At 38.5% G+C, this 19,118-nt stretch overlaps 1 protein-coding gene across 11 annotated transcripts in view; it reads right to left on the bottom strand.

Moving 5' to 3' along the window:
* Positions 1-19,118, bottom strand: part of hdac4 (histone deacetylase 4) — a 497,199-nt gene that overhangs the window by 69,377 nt on the left and 408,704 nt on the right. For all 11 annotated transcript variants that reach the window (XM_072578375.1, XM_072578377.1, XM_072578374.1 and 8 more), the window contains 2 exons: positions 15,000-15,186; positions 10,142-10,275 (listed from right to left, as the gene is read on the bottom strand). In XM_072578375.1, coding sequence (XP_072434476.1) covers positions 10,142-10,275; positions 15,000-15,186 — 321 coding nt within the window. The remainder of the gene's footprint in view (positions 1-10,141; positions 10,276-14,999; positions 15,187-19,118) is intronic.

Below are 19,118 nucleotides of genomic sequence, written 5' to 3'. Positions count from 1 at the left end.
TCAACAGAATGGGAATTAGACTTGTAAAATAGGAAGCTAATGTGTCAATCATATATTCATTTTAATAAGTGAGACAAGTTGCATCAGAAACTTTCAATGGAACTATCGTTCTGGGGCAAACTACCATCAGGCCAGTTATATCTTCAAGGTAGAGGGAAGAACAGATCTCACGTCACAGATTTACCCACATTTGCTGAAAGGTATTGCCTTAAAATATTCACTTTAAACATTTTGGGGTCTCCTCTCCTGAATTTCTGTTTAAAATATATTCTCTAAGTTAAATCTTTTGTCTGAGCTCAAGCAGCACCCTGATTTTTCCAGGCAAAATTTTAATCACTTTGTTTTGAAATATTTGTTCTTTTTGCAATTGCATATATTAATATATAACAATAATATGCTCCTCCCATCCAGGTTGAATCACTTGGACACCCCTCACCCACTGTTAACATAAATTGCACATCTGCTTTTCTCCTGTTCAAGCTGACATGTCCCCCTCTGTTTCAGGTGAATCTCACAACTCTGAATGAGACCTGCTGCTTTCCTAGTGTTCCATGTCATAGTAACAGAATATGCCCTGCTGTAAATTATTGTTCTGTTTTGAATCTGTGGCCTTGAACTGGATCCTTCACTGTACACTCTATCACTGGTGTGTTCTTGCATGAAGGGTTGACCGCCCCCTCCCCCCCGCCACCGTCCATCTTGGCATGTAGCGGCTCATACATAGTCTCTGACTCCAAATGATGCTAGGCATGTAATCACCAGTTTCTCGATAGCCTTTTCCATTACCCCAAGAAAAATTATTTCCACTGAGTTTCTGATTTGTCATTAGAATAGCATTGGTCCCAGTCAGGATGTCACATGGTCACCTAACCATTTGCAATTAATTTGTTTCCTCCTCTGTCAGCAAAGTTTTAAAGAAGGTTTTATCTCTACTTTATAAACGTTTTGATTTTCCTCCAGCGCACAATGCCCCCGGATTTGTCCTGGATCTTAACTGCGGTCTCTTGGTCCTCTCCTGCACTTTTAAAAAATATTCATTCATGGGATTAGGGCATCGTTAGCTAAGCCATCATTAATTGCCCATGCCTAACTAAGTTAAGAGTCAACTACATTGCTGTGGGTTTGGAGTCACATGTAGGCCAAACCAGTCAGGATGACAGATTTCCTTCCCGACAGGACATTAATGAACTTGATCAACCTCTTCCAAATATTTTTCTACAAATAATTTTCATGCTATTTCAACTTAGCAATTTGTAGATATTTATTAATTTATTGTCTATAGCAAATAATTCTTGTATTTTAATCATGATTTGAAAAGAAATCCCAAAATGTTCAATTTTTGTTGAGAATTGTACCTTTGAATTATGCATGTTAAAGCATAGCTATTGTGATTAATTTCATGGCGAAATGGTTATCAGTCTGCTCTGCTAACACTTTTCTTTTTAGGCTTTAATCAACTCCTACTTAGCAGCTTTTCAAATAATCATGGAAGCCAAGAAGATAAATTTCTAATCTATGTCAAACATTCTGTTTAGACAGGAGGCTGTAAGAATGTTTGCATTTCACAAGAGTCATATGGAGAAGATACATGTGCCAAGTGACTGACAGCAAAATAATAAACCAGAATAGAAGGGCTGAATGACAGACTAGTAGGAAAGGAAGGAGTTAGTGTAAAGGTAAAGGGATAAGTGCAGAGTATTGAGTTGGAAATAGCGCTGCTGAGGGCTATTTTTCACACACATTTCAACCCAAAAGCAACCTGCAGCTATTATTAATTTATTTCACTGCCATACCATCTACTTACCCCATCTAAAATGAAGCGTGATAGCAAGAAAAGGAGAAGCAAAATAAAGTTAGGGAGAAATTAAGAAAGAAAGACCAAACTTCTGGAAGTCAGAGAGATGAACAGCAATATGAGTACAATAGACACAGTTTGGAAAGAATCTCAACTCTCTGATATACTGGGTGCAATTAAGGAAATCAACTAACTTGGAAGGAATTATTAATTCATTTGAATTGCAATTCTCAAAATGATGATCTTTTAGCTTCCCTTCATGTGTCAAATATCAGATAGAATATATTTGCATAAATTATTTTTAGATTTGCCACATATTATTCAAAACTGTTTACAAGAAGTCAAATTAGACAGCACAAACTTTGTAAAGATGCCTAGAAGCTGTAGTGAAGACAACATATCAACATTGCTAAAGCTCCCATAGTTTCCCTTTCAGACACATCAACACATATCAATATGTTGTGATGGAATTCATTATTTCTCCTCGTACATAATGTGTGCAATAAGCCAGTATACTGTGAACATCGTAACATTCAGGGCACACGCAGTTCTATGGGATTCTAAGGGCCTGTCAAGTAATAGAGGTGGGATTGTTGCAAGGTTTTTAACAGGTCACTCAAAGCTGTTCCAGGGTCACTCAGGGCAGTTCAGATATTATAGGCAGATGGGGTGGGGAGAGACAGGTAGGCAGTGTGTGTAAGAGAGAAACACAGAGGCCAGCTCCAAGCAGGAGCAGTGCTCTTTTAGCTGTGCTGCTGAAAATTTTGCTACCTTGAGATTGCTAGTCAGGCAGTTTGTCAGAAACATGCGAAGATGGTGGTGAGACCAAAGCAGCTTAGAGGACCTGAAAGGAAATTGCCTGTCATGAGTTGGTAGTTGGATAAAGAAATGTCTGACAGTAGGGATATTCTGATGAGAGCAGCCAAAGAGCTTGAATTGTGTTGGCAATTAAATGCTGGGGTGCAGCCTTGTTAATCCAGTTGGATGCAATCTCAGGAGATGGGATTGAGGAACTGGGAAGTGAGCAGTCATTGCAGAATTCAGTGTCTTTTGAAAGAATTTCAAAGCTAGATCTTCAAAGGAAAGAAACTGGAACTTTTTGTAAAGTTTGAAATTTGATGCTCACAGTATCAATAGTGTCTCAGGGTTCTGCGGAAAAAATCCATGACTGCATTTGTTGTTCTGTGAGTGTGTTCAATCATTGTTTGTCTGTTACCCAGATTTACCTTTATTGTGAATGTTGGAAAAATGTTGTACTGTTCTAATTCTGTATATTAATGTTTATTGTTGTTTGTTCAAAACATTGATACTGAATGAATGTAAAATACTGTGGATGCTGGAAATCTGAAATAAAAATGGAGAATGCTGGAGAAACTCAGGAGATTCAATTGAAATATTAACTGATTTTTCTCTAAACAGATGTTGCCAGTCTTGTCTATTTTATCTTGGAATCTTGTGTTTTTTTTCTTTATTTAAGCTCCTGAGATCTCACATTTTGTTGACTTTCAAAAAAAAACAAGGTTATGATTCCTTAGCCAGATTGTAATTTCAAATTAGGAGAACTGGCGTGGGATTGTAATCATAATAGGTCAAAAGTAATATTTCTCTTCTGAAACTCTACCTCAAAGTATGAAAAATTATGTCTACTGTAACATATTGATAAACTAAGTTTCCTGGTCAAGAGTTCACCTGTTGAAAATATCCTCATATTACTCAATGAAGGAAGACTGATACAGAATTCAGCAGGGTAAACAGGATAGTAAGGTAACTTCTACAAAATTCATTGAAAGAAATACAGTGCAGTCTGCACAGAGGTATACTTTAACATGTTCTGACTATTAATTGATGTGCCATTACATTCAATGGCGGGTGTTACATGATCACCATATCTCTAGGTTTATGTTAACTGTATAGGTTTTCATATAATTCAATGCATGATACATGGAAATAATACATTCCAAATCTGACCAAAGGTTTTATGCTTCTATTTATACTTCTTCCATATGGAAACAATGTTCAATGGAGTCATGTACCAGTGTAAACGCTTTGTAGGTAAAAGTTCAGATGGAATGTTGCCAGTGTCATGCTGAACTTCAGGTCTTTGAAATCACAATATGTTTGCATTTAGCAATATGTTTCAGTGTAAAACCAACCACGTGATGGTCTCACCTGATATATCTCATAGGTCTTACTAAAAATGAAAACATTTTTGGGAGAATATTGTTTTATAAACTGATTCAACTGAAATACCTCAGGGGATCAAAATTCTTTTACTTGGGGTTTAACTTATCACTATTAAAATGCCATAAAAGTACAAGTTATTGGACAGTCAACTTTTTTTTGGAAAAAAAGAATAGGTAGGACAAATACCTTAAATAACAGGAGTTTTCTTTTGAGACTTGATGTAGGATAGGGATTGATAATTTTCATTTCTACAGATATGATTACATTCTAATAACAAATTAACCAAATTCCTTTTTGATAGACAAATTAAATATATCACCAATACAAGGGGGTGATGGTTAGATGCTTCTTATTGAAGATGGTCACTACTTGGCATGTGTGGTGCAAATATCATTCACTACCTGTTGGCTAAAACATTGACATTGTACAAGTCTTAATACATTTGAACATGGATGGCTTCAGTATTTGAGGAGCTGGGAAAGATATTGAACATCATGCAATTATCAGTGAACATACCTGCTTCTGATCTTATGGTGGAGAGTGGATCATTGATGAAGCAGATGAAGATGGTTGGGTCTAGGACACTACTCTAAGGAACTCCTGCAGAGATGTCCCAGAGCTGAGATGACTGATCTCTAACTAGCACAATCATCTTCCTTCATGACTCAAACCTGCAGAATGCTTCCTCTTTGATTTGTTAGGACTCTTTGATACCATACTGGGTCAAATGCAACCTTTGTATCAAGAATAGTCACTCTCATCTAACCTCTGAAATTCAGCTCCTTTGTCCATTGTTGAATCAAGGCTGCAATAAGGTCAAGAGTTGAGTGGCCATGGCCACAGTTTCAGCGAGCAGATTATTGCTGAGCAGGTGCTGCTTGATAACACTTTCCATCACTTTACTGATGGCTAGGGAAGAGACAAGTTATGGAGCACCTGTTTCAGTACTACTTCAGAATGTTGTCAGGTTCAATATTTTTTGTAGTATCCATGCCTCCAACTGTTTGTTATCAGATGGAGGATTCCAAGAGGCTGAAGACTGGCACCTGTTAACCTCTGGAAGAGGCAGAGATGGATCATCCACTCGGCACTTGTAAAGTCCTTCAGTCACACCTTTTGTACCAATGTGCTGGGGTCCCCCATCACTGAGGATGCGGATATTTGTGGAAATTCCTCCACTAATGAGTTGCTTAATTGTCCACCACCATTCATGGCTGGATGTGACAGGACTGCAGAGCTTAGGTTTGATCGGCTGGTTGTGGAATCACTCAGCTTATGCTGCTTCGCATACTGTTCTATTTTGTAGCTTCATCAGATTGATGCCTCATTTTTAGGTACACGTGGTATGTACCTCCTGTGCTGGTTATTGAACCAAGGTTGATTCCCTGGCTTGATGGTGATGGTAGAGTAAGGGATAAGCCAGGCTATGACATTACAGATTGTGTTGGAGTACAATTCTGCTGCTACTTGATGGCCTATAGTGCCTCACAGATATCCAGCCCTTGAGTTGCCAGATCTGTTCAAAGTCTATCCATTCAGCACGCTAATTAGATTAGATTAGATTAGATTACTTACAGTGTGGAAACAGGCCCTTCGGCCCAACAAGTCCACACCGCCCCGCCGAAGCGTAACCCACCCATACCCCTACATCTACATCTACCCCTACCTAACACTACGGGCAATTTAGCATGGCCAATTCACCTGACATGCACATCTTTGGACTGTGGGAGGAAACCGGAGCACCCGGAGGAAACCCACGCAGACACGGGGAGAATGTGCAAACTCCACACAGTCAGTCGCCTGAGGCGGGAAGTGTCACACAATACAATGCAAGAATATCCTCAATGTGAAGACTGGACTTTGACTCTACAAGGACTGTGCAGTGGTCACTCTGACTGAAATCTTCATAGACAGACACATTTGTAGCAGGCACACTTGTGAAGTCGAGGTCCCTGTGGTTGATCCTCTCACCATCTGCTGTAGACCTGGGAAAGCAGCTGTGTGTTTTAATGTTCAAATAGTTCAGTCAGTAGTGGTGCTGCTCAGCCACTCAACAGTGGATACTGACGTACCCTATCCAGAGTACATTATGTGTTCTAGGGTGTAGGTTTGCTTGCTGAGCTGTAGGTTTGATATCCAGACGTTTCATTACCTGGCTAGGTAACATCATCAGTGGTGACCTCCAAGTGAAGCAAAGCTGTTGTCTCCTGCTTTCTGAAACTTCTTGAAGTTCCGTTCTTCTTGAATACGTTGTATAGGTGATATAGGCAGCACAGACGAACTTTAGAAAACAGAAGAGAACCACCTATACAATGTACTCAAAAAATACAGTGCACAGATTCCTCAAGAATAAACCACAACAAGCAGACCAAACACAGCCAGAAACCCTAACCACCTTACCATACATCAAAGAAGTTTCAGAAATGACAGCCAGACTACTAAGACCCCTCGGAATCCTAGTAGCACACAAACCCATCAACGGTCTCAAACAAAAACTAACAAACTTAAAAGACCCAGTACAACCCATGAACAAAACCAACGTCATCTACAAAATTCCATGCAAGGACTGCCACAAACACCATGTAGGACAAGCAGGAAGAAAGTTAGCCACCAGGATACACGAACACCAGCTAGCCACAAAAAGACACGACCCTCTCTCCCTCATAGCCCTACACACAGATGAAAAAAACCACCAATTCGACTTGGACAACACATCTATCCTGGGACAGGCTAAGCAAAGACATGCCAGAGAATTCCTAGAGGCCTGGCACTCCAACCACAACACCATAAACAAACACATAGATCTAGATACCATCTATCAACCCCTCAGAAAATGAACAGGAAATGACATCACCACAAACCCCAGGAACCCCATCCAAGAGAAAGATATAAATAGAAAGCAGGAGACAACAACTTTGCTTCACTTGGAGGTCGCCACTGATGATGTTACCTAGCCGGGTAATGAAACGTCTGGATATCAAACCTACAGCTCAGCGAACAAACCTACACCCTAGAACACATAATGCACTCTGGATGAGCTATAAACCTTCATAAACCTGGCAATTATGTGTTCTTGTCATCCTCAGTGTTTCCTTACCTAAGAATCCTATTCATTGACTACAGTTCAGCCTTCAACACTATTATCCCCTCGAGACTGATTACTAAACTTAGTGATCTCAGGCTAAGCTCCACTTTGCAACTGGATCCTCAGTTTCCTGACCCACAGGCCACAATCAGTGAAGATTGGGGACAATATTTCATCCTCACTAACACACAAAACTGGAGCCCCCCAGGGGTGTGTACTCAGCCCCGAAGTGTACTCACTGCATACCCATGACTGCATCACCAAATACCAGACTAATGCCATTTACAAGTTCACTGATGACACCACCATAGTTGATCGAATCGCAGATGGCGACAAAACAGACTGAAGGTGGAAGACCTGGAAAAATGGTGTGCCCTCAATGCTGGCAAAAGCAAGGAACTCATTACTGACTTTCGGCGGGATGTTACTCATGCCCCCCCCACACATTAACAGCACAGAGTTGGAACAAGTGGGAATGGTCATCAACAACAAGTTTTCTTGGACTCTTCATGTTGACACATTGGTTACAAAGCCCAAACAATGTCTCTTCTTCCTCAGGCAGCTGAGAAAATTTGGCATGATGGCGAATACCGTTGCCAACTTTTAAAGATGTGCCATCGAGAGCATTCTGACTGAAGGTATCACTACCTGGTATGATAACTGTGCCATTCAAGATCAGAGATGGTTACAGAGAGTGTGAACTCAGCCCGGACAATCACAAAGGCCAACCTCCCATCTACAGAATCCATCTACCAGGCTCGATTGTCAAGGAAAGGCTGCCAGCATTCTCAAAGAACAGGCCCACCCTGGCAATGCTTTTCTACAATCTATACCATCGGGGAGAAGTTACAGAAGTCTGAATACATGTACCAGCTGGTTTCGAAAGTTTCTACTCTACTATTGTTAGAATACTGCATGGACTCACAAACAGTTAGCATTCACCTGTACCTGTGTCTTTATTTTTGCCGCTGTTTATCTATTATTTGCTTATCTATGCTATTTAACCATGTGATCTGCCTGTATTGCTTGCAAGACAAAGCTTTTCACTGTGCCTCGGTACACGTGACAATAAATTAAATTCAAATTCCTCCACAGTTCTAAACAGAGGAGTATTAATGCAACATCTGAGAGGGAGCAGCACATTGTAATCAGCAGGAGGTTTCTTGCCCATGTTGGACTGATGCCATTAGACTTCATGGGGTCTGGAATAAATGTTGACGATTCCTAGGGCAACTCCCTCCCAACTGTACAGGTCATTCTGATATAACGCACGGTTTGTCAACACAAATTCATTGGATGCATTTGATTAATTAGAGACGCTGTTTCTATAATGTGAACTTTTAAAACAGGTTTAATGAAACTACCTGAAAACCTTGTCTTGTTGGTTTGCATGATCATTCAGTATGAGCAGTGTTCTCTGGGAGACTGTTAAACTGATGGCCGTGAGGAGAAGAGGTAATATGTTGAACATCCCATTCCCTTCATGTCTTAAAAGGATTCATTAGTGTACTATGGACTGTTGTCAGGCCTCACCTTCAGTTTTTCTCAGCGCAGTACCTCTTCAGTCAATCAGCTATGTGTTTGTACAATAACATCAGTAAGCACAAAGCCAGACTGTGTCTAAGTCTGTGATATTGGAGCTGTATAACTAGTTATTGCTGTTAATAATCTTCGAGACATCTATCCAAACAAGAACTTAATTGTTTTTGGTATTTGTCACACAGACTAACACGTATAAAAAATATACAAAGTGTATCACTATCTACTCTATTCAGAGCCTTCATGATTTTGAGTACTTCTACCAAATCTTCTCTTGAAAAAAAGCCCCACCTTTGCTAACCTAATCTCTGATTCCTGGACTAACTCTCTGAATTTTTTTCTTTCTCGTCACCCTTTCTAAATATTCTCAAACCTTGTCTGAAGTGCAGTGCCCAGAACTGGATACATTATATTTCAAAAATGAGGTCAAATCAGCATTTTATAAAGATACACTGCATCTTCCTTGCTTTTGAGCTCATTGCCACTCTTTATGAAGTTTAGGAATCTGCATGTATTATTAACTGCTTTCTCATCCTGCCCTCCTACTTCCAATTTGTACCTTCAAATATTTTCAGGTCTCTCTGCTCCAGTTCCCCCTTTGGAATTGCATCCTTTAATATCCACTGTCTATCCAATTTCTTCTGAATAAATGGAATATTCTCTGCAATAAATTTAATTTGCCATATGTCTATCTATTCCACCAGCCTGTCTAGAACTGCAAGTTTATTACCATCCTCCTTACAGATTCAATACTTCTAAATTTTGTCACAGTTATAACTGCAAAATTAAGATGTTATTAGTTTAGATATAATTATTTTGATCCCTAACATTATTGACAATTCTGTAATGTAAAGCATGTTGAAACATTCCCAATGGTGATAGAAATTCACACAAAGAGCAGAAACAATTTATATAAAGTACATCAAGTTCCGTAAAATTGTCAACATTGAAATGCCATACCCAGAGGTGGTGAGTACTATATGTCTAGTTCCATGACTGTTCCTAACGAAAATTATTCACATTTGAAATTGATAATTATGAAATAAACAATCACTCCAGGTTCACAAACTCAGCAGCTCAAAGAAGGCCACTAAGCCCCCAAATGCTCTTCAGCATAAAATACTCTGGTACTTGGTGAACAGAAATGGAAAAGCAGGATGGGAGAAATTATAATTCCTACACTTAGTCTATGATTTTTGAAAAAACGTCTTTGCATCATGAATAAAATTTGAACTTAGGTAAAGTTACCTAAACAGATTTCCCACAATGCATCCAACTAAATATATTCTTCCAATTTAGATCACATTAACATACATTTATTCCATGATATGTCTAACAAGTGAGTTAATCTAAGTCTTCTCTGTGCAAGCTGCATAAAGCTTTACAACAGGTCACTGGTAATTTAGCTATGGTAAATGTATTAACTTTTGCTTCTGCATCTGCTCAAGGTTGTATGTACTTAAATGTTTTCTAATAATAATCATCTTGTACTACTCAATAGAGGTAACAACAGTTTGTTTTCTGTCTCTGGAAATTACCTCACATTTGCTGCGTAGGCCTGTCTCTTGGAGCCGAGACCAGATACTCTGGATTCTGCCAGCATGTTCTGGATGGCTGTTTGTATTTCCACAGGTACAATGATGTTTTAGCATCAGTGTATCATATACAAGACCTGTTACAAGAATTAAAAGAAAGCATTCAAGAAACAATATATCAGAAACAGGAGCAAAAGAAAGTGTCAAATGAGTAACTAAAACGCAACTAAATCCTCCTACTGGGCTCAGGACTGCAACAGAAGATAGTGATTTGTTGAAATCCTTGACTTGTTCAAGAACCATGCTCACAGACTCTCAACATGTTTTCTTCTGTTCACGAGATTCAAGTGTAAATGATTATTAATTAAAGAAGAACTACTGCTAATGACAGAGCTGTTTGTCCACTACCTAGCTAGGAGCCAACTACAGAAAATAGCTATTCTGTCTGGTGTACTAGAAAAGAATCCTCAGGAAGTAGAAAATCCCTTCTCAGAACATGTGGATATTAAACCTAGGCATAAATTAACTGGGTATGACCAGTCTATGTATGAACTCCAGTAGTCCTCATGTAAATAAAACATCCAGTCAGTGTTTAATACAACATAGCATAATCTGAGTCATTTTTCTTAACCACTACACTGATGTATGAAAATCAATTTTCAATTGATACTGGTGCCGTTTAAGCTTGAGAATTTGTCTCGTGTTTTCTAAACTGTCAGAAAACATTCTCAATCTATTGGAGAATCCCTGCAATGTTGAGGCCAGAGTAAATAAATAAAAATCTGAATTTGCATTTCAGAAATTGCTTGCACAAGAAGCCATGGATGTCCACAAGAATTCAAACTTCGATAATTTAGTTGAAAAGCTATGCACAGCAAGGCACAACACACACAATCATATCATGTTCAGGAGACTAAACTTAGCCAAAACCTACAACCAGAACTTGTACCACACAAACCTTCCATCTTCCTGAGGAATGACAGTGGAATTACGTCATTGGGGAAACTGAGCTCTTACTTAAAGAGCATCATTCATTAATTGCTGCAGTATTACAGCCCACAGCCAAGGAGCTATCATGCCCAATTTTAGCTTGTAGTAAGTAATGGGTTTTGAGTAAATTACAATCTCACCAATCATCTTAGAGAAATGATTGCTTCAGGAATGGACTAGAGGATATAGTGGAAAAAAAATCTAAAGCACCTGAAAATCCAAGAACAATTCTACAGCTCATTCTCCTATAGTACCACAATTGCGTTCTAACAAAACCTCACTTAATAGAAAATCACTTAATATAAATAATGGGGCCTATGGGAAAAGTGGGATTGGGGCAGACCAGCAAAAAAATCACTTATGATCACTCAAAAGTTACTCTGAAGTCTAACAAAATATAGCACAGCCTGAATGAAGTTTGAAATCATACTTATTAACAAAGCAAAAGTAAATTTATGACATCAGTGCATGCGCAGTATGGCATGAACAATGGCACTGACACTGCACATGCGCAGAATGGCATGGAGTCTTTGGCATGGACATTGGTGCATGTGCAGAATGAAGTGCACGAACTCATCCCCACTGGAATCGCACTGTTGTGAACAGAGGTCAGCGTTCTTGAAAATACCTTTTGCTAATTCTTCAGTGACATTATAGCCAAATTGCACTGCTGGAATGCATGTTTTCCAAGAACTACCTGTACATAAGTGTAGGGAACTAAGTCTTTCCAGGAAGGTGGTGCTTTTTCAGCACCTTTACTCTTAACAACTCTACAGATACTAAACCCCAGTAAGGGGGTCATGATGTTTCCACCTAAAAGTTCATTGTTCAGTGGATGCAGATGTAATTTATTTTGTTTCAACATATTTCTGCATTACTTGATGCTATTTCTTTAGTTAATGTCTCTTCCTGAGACTCAAACAAATTGCTAATGCAACTCTTCCACAGCATTCTATTTCTGGAACTTATCCGTCACTGACAGTAAGCCACTTGAGACTTCTCGTCTTCAGCCCTGACAATTTTGGAGACTTTTGAAACTGCACAGCTGATCCGACAGGCCTTTTCAGGCTGAAAAGCCTGTCTGTCTCTCATAGATCCCTATAATTCACTAATCTTATGGATAGTTCGGTGTTCCTTTCCAAAAAGAAAACTTTCTATCTCCATGTCTGCATATTGTAGAGCACCTTGTTGCTAGGCAACAGCTCAATTCTTTCTCTCTTTCTTGAGCTACTCACCTCAAGATTTCTTTATTTTAAAAGCCTTATTTAAATGCACGTAAACAAATTTCCAGACAACCTACACTCTACATTCAGAACTCAAATGTAAATGTGAACGAAATCTATGTTTTATTCTTCTTAACACACAATATAAGAATTCAAATAAATTTAAAGCTACAATTGGTTCTGTCCACTTTAAAAACCCAGGTTTCATAATATAATAATAAAAACAGCAACAACATATCATGAATCTTCATTACACATCTTAGCAATATTGATGAGCTGGACATGGCAAAAATAGATAAGATCCTCCATTTCACAGTCCTTCCCCTTACTGTCAAGGAAACAATGCATGAAATTTTTAAGAGCATTTCTATCTATTCTGGGGGCTTAAGCAGTTGCTAATGATTGTGACAGTGGAATATACAAGAAGCTGCTGTCAGAGGGATGGAGAATTCAGGGATTATTAAGAATGTAATTGTGCTTTGCCAACACAGTTCTGAAGAAATCAAGTTTAGTTTGGCGCTGGGAATGTAAAACCTTGGTCCTTTGAAAACATTAAAAAAGTGTGTCAGAGAAATTCATACATCAAATTCCACATCAATTAATTTCATAGTGATCAAGAAATCCTCACTTTTTTTAACTCAAGGATTGTTGTATCCCTTATTCTGAAGAAGTATTCAAGGTAACAAATTTAGCAACATGCTATGTTGGTGTTCTTCTCAGCATATTAAGTTGTAGCTTTGGCCTTTAAATATGCATATATTAATAATGTTTTCCTAACAACTAAAACTATGTATATAAGATTTGCCATGCATTTCAAATTCAAGGCCCTCAGTAGTCATGAGCCCTTTTTCTTCATCAGCCTATGGTTCTGCCTGTATCTAAAATAATTGTTTGTCATAACTTTGAAGGTAGAGTCCTAAGCAGTACTAATCCACCAAAATAGCTTAATTTCTTCTAACTGAAGGAATATATCAGCTAATATTCTTAATATTCTGAATAATCAGTTAATATTCTTGCGTATTCTCCTGTCACTGTCATTAGCAATTGTGCCATTAGCTGCCTAACTTTTGCCCTTCGTCAAAGAGAGGTTTCCAAGGCAGACCTACACAGTTGAAAGTACAGCTACAGATGGTTGGGTAAAGGGATGATAGGTATTCAAGTAATATGATGCCAAAGTTGGGGAATGTTCTAGACATATGGAGAAGAAAGGCTTTAAAGGAACTTAAACATTAGCCTAGGCTAATATTCTGAGGTCATGAGTTTAAATCCCACCATGACTGCTGAAGCCATTTAAATTCAATGAATAAATCTGAAATTGAAAGCCAGTCTTTGCAATGGTGACCACGAACTATCATCAACTGTTTCAAAAACCCATTTAATATCAAAGAAAGGTTGGATAGGCTGGGACTTTTTCCACTGGAGTGTAGGAGGTTGAGAGATGCCCTTATAGAGGTTTATAAAATCGTGTGGCATATAGATAGGGTTAATGGTAAGTGTCTTTTCCCTTGGTTGGGGCTTTCAAGGCTCAGTGGCATATTTTAAGGTGAGAGGAGAGATTTAAAAAAGATATGAGGGGAAAGTTTTTTACACAGTGGATGGTTTGTCTGTAGAATGAAATTCCAGAGAAACTGATGGATGCAGGCACAGTTACAACATTTAAAAGGTAAGTACATGAATAGGAAAGGTTTGGAAGGATATGGGCCAGGAGCAGACAGGAGGGACTAGTTTAGCTTGGAATTATGTTTGCCAATGGTTTGGTTGGACTGAAGGGTCTATTTCCGTGCTGCATGACTCTAATGTTTCTGTTAGGGAAGAAAATCTGCCATTATTAACTGGTCTGACCTGCACATGACTCCAGACCTGGAGTGATGTAGTTGACCCTCAACTACCCTGAGATGTCCCTGCAAGCCACTCAGTCCAAGGACAACTAAGAATGCACAAGAAATGCTCACCATGCCAGCAATGCCAACAGCCCATAGATGAATTTTTAAAAATTTGAAATCTGAGGCATTGGGAATCAGAAGGTCAATTAGGGCAACATTCATTATTAAGCAGAACTGGGTCTAAGATGGGATACAAAGAAATTGATGAAGAATGGGATGCTGGTCAACAGAATGTAATCATAGTGAATCAAGAAGTGATAAAGAATAGAATGAGATTTCAGTTTAGTTTATTTGAGACAAAAGCAGATAGTGTACAGAAGGTGCAAGTGGACAGTATTTGTGTGCACATGGAATCAGAGTTCAGTTTGTGCTTGAATAGGCCAATGCTTCACATCAATCTGATTCAATCAGAGACAATGCTTGAGGTGGAGTGTAGAGGAGGATATGGAATTTGACGTAGGGATTGAAAATAATGGCTTTGATAATCCAAATATTTAACTGCAGCAAGGAGCATCTCCTCCAGCATCCGAAGTCGAACAAATAATGTAATAATACAGAGGCGAAGATGATGGTGTTAAGGTCGTAATTTTGCATTAAAAAAAATTCCATATATTTTGCTAAATAATAAGCATATTAAGCATAAACTTAACTAATACATTATAAACAGAATCCAAAAACCTTTGTATGATGAGGGATGATAAAGACCAGGATGTGTAAATTTCACCACTAGCAAGAATTCAGATTTTTAGATTTATAAGTGCTTACCTGTAGTGAACTGAGGTTTACTGGGTGGTTCTTGAACAGAGATAGGAAAGGTGGCAGAAGCAGGTGATGATTGTGCTCGGGAGAGTGGACGGTGCCCGCTGTATGATACTGGGATCCCTGCAGCTTCCATGGATGCTTGGTAATTGCGAAGCTGATGAATACGTTGCTGTTCCAGAAGAAGTGCTTGCTGTACCATAAAGAAAAATAATCCAGTTAAATGTTCAAATAAATTAAACAAGACCTTTCATTACTGTATTTTTTTTGATTATTCTCATAGGTGAGTCACACTTTCTTATGACCATGGTAGCATCTTCATTAATCATGGTATCTAAGCAAGCTTTTGTTAATACGACCCAGGATAACATATAGGAGAACAAGTATTATCAGAGATCTTCACGGAATCTTCTCCCATCCATTGAAAGGTGCAAGAGAATTACACAATTGGACCTTGTTGCAGATTTTGACTCTCATTGACAATTCATTTAACAATGGACATGTGAACCAAGGCACAAAGGCTAGGTTTTACGATTCAGCGCTTCCCATCCATAGATATCAGTGAGCACAAAACACTAACCCATCAGTTTTATGACAGGATTTAATGAAGCAACCAGAAAACTAAAACTGGATCAATACTTTTCTTTCGTCACAGGTATTGCCGCATTACTAGAATTGTTCTTGTCAATGAAAATGTGGACAGGAATGTGAAAAACAGCAAAACAAAATTTTGAAACAAATACTACTGCTATCTCAATGAGTTGGTTTATGCTAAAGGAAAGTCAATTAGCCATGCTCCCCTTCCCAATGTACATCTCATCTATATGCTGCCCTTCAGTGGTAACATTGAGATACGGTATTAGTTTTTATATGTATGCGGACAATATCCAGCTTAATACACCACTACCTCTTAATTCCTCCATTGCTAGTAAATTATCAGGTTGCTTATCCAAGATCCAATATCAGATGTGCAGAAATGTCCTCCAGTTAATCACTGAAATGTCTGAAGCTATTTTCTTCAGTACCTGACACAACTCCATTCCTTAGCTACTGATTTCTTGGAATACTTCATTATGATACATTCAATACCTTGAAGGTCCCACCTTCTCAACTTTGCCTGAGGTATGGTGACCATCAGGTTAAATCACCACCAGTCATCTCTCTCTAATGAGACAGCACCCCTACAGTCCTCTGAGACATGGCAACTTTACTTTACATTCACTATATAGACATAATTTATTGTTACTGTGATTTCTAAAAAAATCATGTTATCTCACTACCATGAAGCTCCCATCTTCTCAACTTCATCTGAACTTCAACTGAAACCAGAAAAACTGGACTGAACTTTTGCCTGTGAAGAACCAGCAGTGTTAACGGACGTGGAGACATATTCTGATGTGGCTTCACTATATTTAAATACATCATTTAATGTGATGCAGAGCCACACATTAAGAATGCATCTGCTTTGATTCATGGTAACTGTTTAATTTGCTGTTCTCAGTTATTGCAGTAGCAGAATAGTATAATTGCCCTCATCATCACCAGGTTAGAGAGTAAGGGGAAAAATGTGCCTAGGCCTATTTGCTACTTAGTCATTCACTAGAATGCACATCTAACAATTTAGAATTAGATTTTATTGTCACATGTACGCAAGTAAACAGAAACAGGACAAAGGTGAAAAGTGTACAATGTTGCCATTCCTGGCTCCACCTTAGGTACAAAGGTACCTACATACAAAACCTTAGGTACAAAGGAGGAAAATAACGAAATATAGTTAAAAGTTCAACATAAGAGTTCTTCTTAGTTAATAGAAAAATTAATAGAAAAATAAAGAAATAAAGTTAGAGGTACAACATTGCAGTTTTGCTTAAGTGCTTAGCCATACTGGGCTCACGCTCCCCCTCAGGGTTCAAACTCGTCCGTCTGGAGTTGATTCCCTCTGCGTTGGGCCTGATTTCCTTGTGCTCAATGCTACCGCAGATGTTGGGAGACATTGGGCCACCTGCTCTTGTTGCTGGGAGATCTTTAACGCCACTGCCCTGGGCTCGATTTCTCCCGCGCTGGGCTCACTCTCTCACTGTTTCTCACGCTGGCTCGCTCTCCCTCACACTGGCTTGATCTCTCCACAGAAGGTAAGTAGATGTCAAATGAGGAGAATGTTTGAATTTGGCAGCAATAATCCATACCATGAGGTAATGATCTGGCATATTAACTGTTTAGACTCATATCGAGAACAATCATTGGATTAGAATCATACAGCATGGAAACTTACTCTTTGGTCCAATCAATCCATAATGACCAAGTTTCTCAAACTAAACTAGTCCCATCGGTCTGTGCATTGCCTATACCCCTCTAAACCTTTCCTATTCATGTACTTGTCCAAATGTCTTTTAAATGTTACAACTGTATACTTATCTACCACTTCCTCTGGCAGTTCATTCCACACAAGAACCACCCTTTGTGTGAAAAAGTTGCCTCCCCTGGGTCCCTTTTAAATCTTTCTCCTCTCACCTTAAAAATATGCCCCCTGGTTTTGAACTTCTCTACCCTACGGAAAACGCCTTTGCTATTCACCTTATCTATGTCCCTCATGATTTTATGAACCTACATGAAGTCATCCCTCAAGCTCTTGCAATTCTGTGAAAAAAGTCAATAAGCCTCTCCTGAAAACTAAAACCCTCTAGTCCCAGAAAAATCCAAGTAAACACTTTCTGAACCCTCTCGAATTTAATAATATCCTTACTTTACTAGGCATTTAATTTGAATCTTTTTTTAAATCGCAAGGAAAACAGGGTGGAGTATTAAAACTGAAATAAATGTAATAGACCATAATAATGGCTGAATGACATCACATGGTATGGCACACACCACAAAGACTGGTTCCTGGGTTCAACCTTTGGTCTATGTTGAATTAGTTGCTTTCAGTTGGCACAGAGTGGCTGTGGGACATAATGCCATGATTCTTATTCTAAATCATACTGAGTGACCCTTTTGGAAACTGCTATTTTGTGTGAGGATAAATTCAGACTCATCAGATTCCTTTCCCCTCACTGCTTCCACGAAACAACCCCCAAAACACACTGAATAGTTTGACAACATTCTTTCACACAACCACCTAGGTGAGACATTAGAAAATGGATTGTACTGATGAAATAATTCTTTATTGTGATAGGACAAGAAAGGATCAAATTGAAGCTACACCACATTAGGTATCTGCTGAGAAAGATGATGGGAATTCAATTAAAATATAAATATAAATGAGATATTAAAAACATTGGAAACCTCCTGCTGATTACAGTGTGTTGCACCCTCATGGACACATGTTTATCGTGTGGATATGTGTTTGTTGAATTTGACATGACGAAACTATGATGCTGATAGGTCAAGACAGTGAATTACAAATGCATAAATCCTCAGGTAATTCAATTATTATAAGTAGTTAATGTGGAATTGCACTTATGTGCTTATTATGTCAGATTCATTTGTGCACTGTTGGTATTACTATACTTAGAATGTGGAAGAAGGTGAGTCAACTTTGCATTATATTTGAACTGTCCTGTAGGGGGCAGGATTGGGACAATATCAAGCAATGCTCAATCATTTTATCTTCTTGCTTATGACAAGTTTGAAAAAAATTGACGGGAAGCCTGAATAAACCTTTATATAAAATTTAATAAACGTTGCAACATAACCAAGACAAGGGATCTGAGTAAATCTGTATCTGTAACTATGTGCTCAGAGAACACAACAATGAACATTCAGTCCTTCAAGCCATATATCTTCTTTGTAGCATTGCACCATTGATAATCAATTTTCAAGAGCTAACAAAATTTTGGAATTGAAAAATATCAATTTAGTGCTTACCTTCCCTCATTAAGATTATAAGGACCTGCCTGTAATGTGATCCTGAGGCAGTTCCTCAGTCATAGTCCTAATGAGAAAATTTTAAATATATATTTTTTAAAGCACATCATTAATTGATTCTTTGCACCACATTAGTTCTTAAATAGCTAAGTATACAAACTCAATTACTTTCCTCTTTTCTTCATAGCTAATTCAAGGTAAATGTACATTTTAAAAAAATCTGTCTTCACTTTAAATGCTTCGAGCACTGCCTGTAGATCC

The sequence above is a fragment of the Chiloscyllium punctatum genome, chromosome 10 (genome assembly GCF_047496795.1).
Source record: "Chiloscyllium punctatum isolate Juve2018m chromosome 10, sChiPun1.3, whole genome shotgun sequence".
Classification (NCBI taxonomy): domain Eukaryota; kingdom Metazoa; phylum Chordata; class Chondrichthyes; order Orectolobiformes; family Hemiscylliidae; genus Chiloscyllium; species Chiloscyllium punctatum.
Note: the sequence above shows the minus strand (reverse complement) of the source record. Positions and strands in the feature narration are given on the sequence as shown.